General features: G+C 45.6%; 1 protein-coding gene across 1 annotated transcript in view; it reads right to left on the reverse strand.

Moving 5' to 3' along the window:
• Positions 1–4,745, reverse strand: part of DENND3 (DENN domain containing 3) — a 42,238-nt gene extending 37,493 nt beyond the window's left edge. The window contains exon 1 of the mRNA XM_029063213.2: positions 4,596–4,745. Within this exon, the coding sequence (XP_028919046.1) occupies positions 4,596–4,706 (111 nt within the window). The 5' untranslated portion in view covers positions 4,707–4,745. The remainder of the gene's footprint in view (positions 1–4,595) is intronic.
• Positions 4,746–9,220: the final 4,475 nt, after the last annotated feature.

Genomic DNA, 9,220 nt, shown 5'->3' on the forward strand with positions numbered 1-9,220 from the left:
GTACAGCTTTACAAGTGATGTTCCAAAGACATTCCTTAATTGTGAAGATAAAGTAGTTCTTAACAGTGGATTTCCTCTGCCCTGACCCTTATTCCGGTTTCTGTCTAAGCAACTGTCTTCTTTACTGGCATGATGACATAACAGCAAATGAAACTAAGGAAAAAAGTCACCATTACATCATACCAGAAATATGATGACCTTCCCCCTCTTTCTTCCATTAACCCCTCTCTAGGCCTTCCTTGCTCTCCTGTTTACAGACTTTTCCCAAGAGCTTACTGGAACCCAAATCACCCCATTGCCTCAGCACAGTAGAGTCTGCACCAGCTGGGCCCTGACAGCAAGAACCCAATTTGGTCTGGGGAAACTAGAAGTCCAATGGCCACTCACATCCTCCCCACTCTTCTGGGGAGATGGCGGAAGAAAGGGGGTGAAGAAAGGCTGCAGGACCCCCAGGGCTCCAGAGACCTGTCATGCTGCTGGGTGGTTGGAGACAGGGCGAGCAAGGGGTTGCAGCTACATGGTGCCACCCACCCCGCTGCCCCTGTCAGGAGTTCCTCTTGCAGGGAGTTCCAGGACCTGGACAGTTGCCCTGATTGACCCCTCCCTAAGCACAACGCTACGATATTGGCAAAGCATGGTAAAAGGCCTTCAAGTTGACCATGAGTTGCAGTTGATACACATAGTAATGGGAAATCTTTGCCCATGTTCTAGGACATGTGCGAGCGAGAGCAGAGAAGTAACCTCTCTCAGTGTTTGATCGAGATGACTCAGGTGAATGTCATCAAACCCCTTGCTCCCTCCCACTTCACAGGTGACAGATCGCCACCTTCCATGACCATCTAAAACCCCATCTCTTCCAGGAAGGCTTCTCCGATTGACATCTCCTCTCCCCCACCCTAATCTGCAAGGCCTATGCACTTAAATTCATACCCTCTCAGCACTTTGGTATTCACCCCACTCCCACCACACTTAAGTACCCAGTCTTATACTCTGTTGCTTCCCTGAGCTGTAATATATTATCATGTTCATCTCCCCCAAAAGACTATAAGATCTGCTGTACTCTCCCAACTGCTTAGTTCAGTGCTCTGCGCTCAGTAAGTTCTCAATAAATATCTTTGATTAACTGATTATATCCACAGGAAGCTCCTCAAAGGATACTCGTGTTCCCAGTGGTTATTTTTATATTGGATTCTGTCAATTACTCCAATACAGTACAACTACAATTTTAAGGTTCTGTGTGAAATTCAGTAATTCAGTCAAGTCAATTTTCTTCACCTAGAGTGTTAGGGTGATCTCAATTTTCCCTTACAAGGAACAAATAACAAATTTCAGGAAGTCAGCTCTCACTTTGTCATTAACAAAGCTCCTTTGTGAATCATTCTTGGACAAACTCCATCTTAACAGCTAGATGAAACCTTTTCAAACACTTTCCTGCCACAATTCAGAGGATCGGTCTGTAATTAACTGTGAAACTTCATATCTACTTTCTTTCTCAATCTGTTCCCAGAACAGAGTCCTATCTTCCAAAAGAAGCTTCTTACTATTAATTACAATTATGGGTCAAGCAATGAATGGGAAGCTCTCTAAATTGAGGGAAGATAATAGTAAGGAGTGGATTAGTAATTAGCACTAGCAGGTGAGAATCCTGTTTTCGCACCTCTTCCTAAATCTGGTTTGCTGGTGACTTTAGCAAAATCATAGTCACCACATTAATGCTGTTACTATATTTATGTAGCAGGTTACCATAAGCAACTCACTTGAAACTTTATGTGAAGAAAAATATAATAGTTCAGCTGCCCTCGGAAAATACTGCACGTAGTTCCATGTCATTTTCCATTTCCTGTCCCATGAAAATTCCTTAAACTGTCATTTTGGCTCTGTGTACTATGTTTGGTTCAATGCCTAATTTTGCTTCTTCCTTTCAGACACTTTTTTATGCTACCCTAAAGGACTGCTAGGTTTACCTTGGTTCCATAAAACTCATTGTTTGAATTAAAAAAAAAATCAACCCCAAGTACACTAAACAGCAACCCTCATTCTGCACCATCGTTAAAAAAGGCATCAACTCTATAATATCTACATCTTCCATCATTTGTTGAAATGATAGCCTAGCAGATTTTTAAAAGCATCTTAAGAAATCACAAAATAAGGAATTCTGTTATCCCTTTGCCACACAGATTACAATGAAGGAACTGGATTCTAGTCCTAATAAGGCCACACACTTCTGTTTCCTTAGGCAAGTTGGTATTTATAAGCCTCTGAACTTCGAATCCCATTTCAAATGTGAATGCTAATTGACAGTTGAATAAAAATAATTTGCATCCCTAGGCAAGCTTTAGATAAGTACAAACAACTGAAAGCAATAAAGCATTTTGGCTAGGCTAACATTTGTGTTGGTCTTAACTACAAAGGTAAATTACCCAGCTTTTTTATTCTTTTGCCAATTTTTCTCTTTACTTTCCCCTAAGAATACAAAAGGGGAAAACAAAATTGGCCTTGGCCAATCCTCATAACCTAACGGCCTTTTTCGGGTTAGGAAAATAAGTGCAACTTTTTTTAGTGATGCAATGGACCGTTTTAAAATTTATCTCGCCTTAAGACCATCAAAAAGAGCTGTTGAAACTGCCCAATACATAACCGACACAAAGAACGGCAATTTAAACTAAGTCATTTCCTTCTCCAAAATAGGAGACACGGAAAGATGGGGAAAATACCATTTGTTCATGTTTGGCAAAGTGAAGCAATTAAAAGCTGGGAAGGGGCTGGGTGAAGCAGCGTGGCTCAGTGGAAAGAGCCCGGACTTGGGAGTCAGAAGTCATGGGTTCTAATCCCAGTTCCGCCACTCGTCAGCTGTGTGACCTTGGGCAAGTCACTCACTTCTCTGTGCTTCAGTTCCCTCATCTGTAAAATGGGGATGAAGAGTGGGAGCCCCGCATGGGACCACCTGATCACCTTGCATCCCCCCCCAGCGCTTAGAACAAGCGCTTTGCACATAGTAAGCGCTAAACAACTGCCATCATTATTATCACGTCCCCGAATATTCTTGGGAAAATGAGCATGCAGATAGATTTCTGTTTCACAGCAGCCAACTTTGACTCCAAAGTCAAAGTCAGAGAAGCAGCATGGCTCAGTGGAAAGAGCATGGGTTTAGGAGTCAGAGATCATGGGTTCTAATCCCGACTCCATCAACTGTCAGCTGTGTGACTTTGGGCAAGTCACAACTTCTCGGTGCCTCAGTGACCTCATCTGCAAAATGGGGATAATACTGTGACCCTCAAGTGGGACAACCTGATTACCCTGTATCTACCAGAGAAGCAGCGTGGCTCAGTGGAAAAAGCCTGGGTTTGGGAGTCAGAGGTCGGGGGTTCTAATCCCAACTTGGCCGCTTTCCAGGTGCGTGACTTTGGGCAAGTCACTTCACTTCTCTATGCCTCGGTTACCTCATCTGTAAAATGGGGATTAAAACTGTGAGCCCCACGTGGGACAACTTGATCACCTTGTATCCCCCAGCGCTTTGAATGGTGCTTTGCACATAGTAGGCGCTTAATACCACCATTTATTTATTTTACCTCAGCGTGTAGAACAGTGCTCGGCACATAGTAAGCGCTTAACAAATACCAACATTATTATTATTATTATTATTAAGTCGGAATTGGTGATACCAAATAGCAGCAATTCGGCAGCCACCAAGATGCTCCCAGCCGGTGCGATAACCTCCTCTTTGGGGGAACCCAAACTGAGCATCTTGCCTTGGGCATCACGTCCTTCAAGGTTTATTCTTTCATTTTCGGATGGGTCATCATTCGCAGGGGAGGCAGGGGAACCGGGAGGAGCCTAAACGGGACGTGCCCAGGTCCCTCCGGACCCCCCGGGGATGGGGCAGGAGGAGGGGAGTCTGCGAGGAGAAAATTGGGGAGGAGGGCAGTGGGAGCCGGTCAAGAAAAAAAAGGTGATATTTGTTAAGCGCTTACTATGCACTGTTCTAAGCGCTGGGGTAGACATAGAGTCATCAGGTTGTCCCCCGTGGGTCTCCATCCCCCTTTTCCAGACGAGGGCACTGAGGCCCAGAGAAGTGAAATTCATTCAATAGTATTTTCTGAGCGCTCACTATGTGCAGAGCACTGGACTAAGCGCTTGGAATGGACAATTGGGCAACAGAGAGAGACCGTCCCGGCCCACTGACGGGTTCCCAGTCGAATCGGGGGAAGGTTAGACAGCTGACAAGCGGCGGAGCCGGGATTCGAACCCACGGCCTCTGACTCCCCAGCCCGGGCTCTTGCCCCTGAGCCGCGCTGCTTCTCTCCCCCTCCCTCCCGCCGCCCCTGCTCCTCCCCTAAGCCCTGTGCTCATTTGTATCTATCACTTACTGCCCTAGTTATTCTCTTAATGCGATGGTCCTCCCCTCCATCCTCTTTCGATGAGGTGTCGCTTTTGTTTGTCTCTGCCCGCTCCCGTTAGCCGGTGAAGCCCGTTCGTTGGGCAGGGATGGTCTCTCTCCGTTGCCCAGTTGCCCCTTCCAAGGGCTGAGTCCAGTGCCCTGCGCAGGGGAAGCGCTCAGTAAGTACTACTTCAGGAAGGATCGGACGAAGGGTTACCTGGTGGAGGTCTCGGAGGGTGTCCTGGGGGGCGCCCAGCAGCGCGCAGAGCTCCAGCAGCCCCGAGGGCATGAGCAGGTGCAGCGGGGCGACGAGGCCCGGCTCCGCCATGCCGCCCTCCCTGACCTCTCCCTTCCACGGGCTCGCGCCCCGGCTCGCCGCCGCCGCCGCCGCCGCCGCCGCCGCCAGGGAGCGCGCCTGACGCGGAGGCAGGCGGGCACGCGCCGGGCTCGTCATTTCCTTCTCCGCGCGCCGGCCGGAGGGCGCGAGCGCGGGGCTCGCGCGCACGTCAGCGCGCTCCCCGGGGCCGCCGTGGCGCCGCGGCAAGAGCGCGGGCTTGGGAGGCGGCGCTCGCCGGTTCGAATCCCGCCTCCGCCGCCAGTCAGCTGTGTGACCTTGGGCAAGTCACTTCGCTTAATAAAAATAATAATAATGTTGGTATTTGTTAAGCGCTTACTATGTGCAGAGCACTGTTCTAAGCGCTGGGGGGGATGCAAGGTGATCAGGTTGTCCCACATGGGGCTCACAGTCTTCATCCCCATTTTACAGATGAGGGGACTGAGGCACAGAGAAGTGAAGTGACTTGCCCAAAGTCACACAGCTGACAAGCGGCTGAGTTGGGATTAGAACCCATGACCTCTGACTCCCAAGCCCCGGCTCTTTCAACTGAGCAGTACAATAAAGGAATAAACAGACACATTCCCTGCCCACAACAACAACCCTGGATCACCTCCAGAGTACCCTTCCTCCCACCCCGTGCTTGAGCACTTATGTACGTATCTGTAAATTGTATTAATATGTCTCCCCCTCTAGCCTGAAAGCTCATTGTGGGCAGGAAACATGGCTACTAAATCTGTTGTACTCTCCCAAATGCTTAATACTGTGCTCTGCATGCAGTACGTGCTCAGTAAATACCAGTGACTGATGTTTTGTGTGTTGTATGAATGCACTATATGCCATCATTTGTGTTTTAAGATTCTTCTTACATTTGCATATTTGTGTTTTACTTGTCTCTTCCATTCTTCTCTAAGATCCCAGTACTTCAAAATTCCCTTAGTGGTTAGTCTAGTGATTTAAACACAATGAATGATTAGTAAGTGCCCTTCTTGGCTAACATATGTTTTGCTTTTAGTCTTGCCTAAAGGGACTTCTAAAGGATTTAGAACTTTTTTTAAGTACAGTAATCTGAAGAAAATATTTTCTAAGGAGGTCATGTTTGGTGTTAAAAGTAGTTGCTGGTTTCAGGAAATTAAGGAAACCTGCAAAAGAGGACACCCAGGCCACATTCCAAAAGTCAGTCTGCCAGGCAAAAACAAAAGAGGAATGTGCACACTGCTAAAAGGCAGGCCACGAAGAGGCCATCACACATGAACTTCCCCACCAGACAATCTTGCCCCATGAACCCTCTCCTCCCACTTCCTTATTCTCCTCTGTTGCATCAGTTGCTCAAGAGGGCATCTCCTGCCTCATCTTAAAATTTAACGCCTCTGCCTGTGCCCTGGTCTCCATTCCCCTTAACTTCTAAAAAATACTTTCTCTACCCACCCTCCCTCCCTCCCTTCCTGTTCCCTTCAACCTCACCCTCTCCTCTGGCTCCATCCCTTCTGCCTTCTCGCCCTCTAGACTGTATGCTCGATATGGGCAGGGACTGTGTCTGTTAATTCTGTTGTACTGTACTCTCCCAAGTGCTTAGTGCAGTACTCTGCATATAGTAAGCACTCAATAAATACCATTGATTGATTGATTGATCACCTTCAAACATTCCCAGCCTCCACCACATCTAACAGTCTCTTCTAGGATCTGCAGCTTCCTCCACCTCTCTGCTCCTATACACTTCACAGCTCTCCAGATAGGCTAGGTACACCCATAGTTATTTTTAGTAATGGCTGTTGTGATGTTAAACCCAAAGTGCTCAATCCCAGCACTAAAAGTGTTTGGAAATTCACTTCCAGGGATGGGAGGTATTGCTGCCTTTGGGACAACCTTGCACTGATTTACTGTTGTTTAGTACTAAGTCTAGGAATTCCAAGGAAAACCGGGAGACTCTCCAATCATGGCTACATTTGTCATTGTAACAACCCAGCCCCAAGAGCTTCCTGGGCCCCTACATAGCTTTGGCCTGCATTATTCTCTGTGGAGCTGATGTCTTCTCCCCACAAGCCATCCCCACTCCAATCTCTCTAAACGTCTCCTCCCTCTTCATCTTGGATGGTATCCTGTCTCCAACCTCACTGCAGTGCGGGGCTGAAGCAACCAGCAGCAAGCAAATTTCTGCCAGAGCTGGGCCCACAGCGGTGAGGACTTCTGACTGAAAAAGCATGCAGGGCACTTGTGAGGTGGAGAGGCCCAGTAGGAATCTTGAAACCTAATGGGCTAATATGGATGGTGAAGGACATAATGGCTACTCTGGCAATGCCCTCTGGATTAGGATGCCACTGCACAGGATTGGCTGGAAAAGGTTTTTGAAAGGAAAATTTTTGCATGTACTTTGCAGTTTGCTCCACCCCTGCCCACCTACCCTTTTGTTACTCCCTAGTGCCCACGAGAACATGACTGCTAGAGACAAGAGCGTGTGGACATTTCTTTGTGAACCTCCATCGCTGTTATCAATTTCTTCACACAGGTTCTGGGTCCCAGCGTCTTTATGACTGGGCTGAGGCTTGTCTGTCATTTTCAGGGGGAGACTCCATCCATCCATCCATCCATCCATCCATCCATCCATCCATCCATCCATCCATCCATCCATCCATCCATCCAACCAAACATCCATTCATCCATTTCTATTTGGGTTAGGCCAGCGGTTATTTCCAAATTTGCAAAATCGCAATCTGTCTTCCTTTCATTCTTGCCTTTCCAGTGCATTTGTGCAATGTGTCAAATTGATATCATTTTTTATTCCCACATTATATGTTTCCCATGCCCTGAGAAGTGTGCATTGCATTTCCTCTTTGACATTAATTTGTTTTTGCAATGGATCTGAGTAATGTACATTTTTCATACTTTCCCTCTTCTGCTTTGTCATGAAAGTTTTTGCACAAGAATCCCTATGGTGACAGTAAAACCACTGTTTCCTGTCTTTGTTCATGATAACCGGAATGAAAATATCTTAAACAGGCATGTGCCCATAGAAAATATTTACATGGCCATCCTCCCTCAGAGTGAAGCACTTACAGATTGTGAACATCTCCCTCCAGCTCTGAAGGGATCAGTGTTTCTCCAGGCCTTCACAACCTCTTTTTGCACCTCTCACCTTTCTATTACCTCCTTCTTTACCAAAGAGAGAATACATTGTTTCTGAAGCAACAAATCTTTTCTCGTAGGAGAGTTCCTCCAGATGGGGCCAATCATTTCTTTTGGATGCATCAATCAGTTTTAAGAACACTTTAGTCTTTGTCCTTTGATCAAACTATTGAGATTGACAATTTTATCAAAATTTGAATTTCTAATGAATCAGAACAAGCCATTCTGAACCTGTCTCTACTTTTCATCCCCTCTAAGCTTTTTTCATAATATTTTTGTAAAGAATTGTTAATAGAAATGGTCAGTTCTTTAACCAAAAAAAAGCAAACTAGTAATTACCCCTAAGGAAAAGTATGTAGAGCATCTTTGTAGGTAACCAGATGGCTTTATTGCTTGCTGGCCAGACTGTGGTTCGGGTCATTTGGTTTGGCGCTCAGACGTTCAGGAAGTTCTATGCATATATTTCAAAGCTGAGACACACAAAATTAATTTGCTTTTAACCAAAGGCTTAGGTAATCTTTTCTTGAGTGAAATGTAAAAAAGGCCTAGATTTGGGATGAGCAAAAAAAGAAAACATCACCAGATGGCAAATTCTCTAGAACTTTTAAAAATGATTCTGAATCTCCTGAAACTCTTCTAGAGATGTAAACTGAAGTCACAAGCCAAGTGAATCTTCAAACTTCTGCTGATGACTGAAATGACAACGATTTCAACTTTAATATTTTTAGCAACTGTATGGAACTCTAGCTAGAAAAGTCCCCCAGTGTTTTAATGTTACTGGAAAGAATGTAAAAGTCAAACATAGATCTTGGTTCTTGTTAAAAGCGTAAATCCATTGCTGTAATGTTTTTGAAATTCCAAATTAAGCCACCCCATCCAGCATCTGCCCATACATTTTAGCAATTAACGGAGTGCATAATCTGAGGTTGCAACCGAAAGTGACTGCAGGTGCAAAGTAATATAAATAATTGGTTTGAAACCACAATGATGAGCCCGGTGATTTTCAGCATCTAGTCCAATAGGAGTTTTGAACTACTGTGCTGGTGTCCAATCAACCATCAGTTTTAAATACTTATTTCCCACGGCGCTCTAAAAACTGATGCGTTTAATCCCAGAGGATTAATTTCTCAACAAAGGAAGGACATTAAGATCATTTGTTCTTGCTTGGTGTCCTCTTGAAGGACTGTTAGAGATTTTAGATCAGTGCCAGTGAAAGCCTTTACACTTCATTACTCAAAGATGAGAGGCTTTCTGGTTTGCATGGGGTTTGACATTCAAGTAAACCTGCTGAAATTAGACCAAATCACTTTTTCCTTTTTCTGTACTAGCAGAAGTACCTAGTTTGGATAGATGCTGTACTTTTCTCGGTCCTTTTTATTCCCACT

Source organism: Ornithorhynchus anatinus, chromosome 4, assembly GCF_004115215.2.
Source record: "Ornithorhynchus anatinus isolate Pmale09 chromosome 4, mOrnAna1.pri.v4, whole genome shotgun sequence".
In the NCBI taxonomy this organism is placed as follows: domain Eukaryota; kingdom Metazoa; phylum Chordata; class Mammalia; order Monotremata; family Ornithorhynchidae; genus Ornithorhynchus; species Ornithorhynchus anatinus.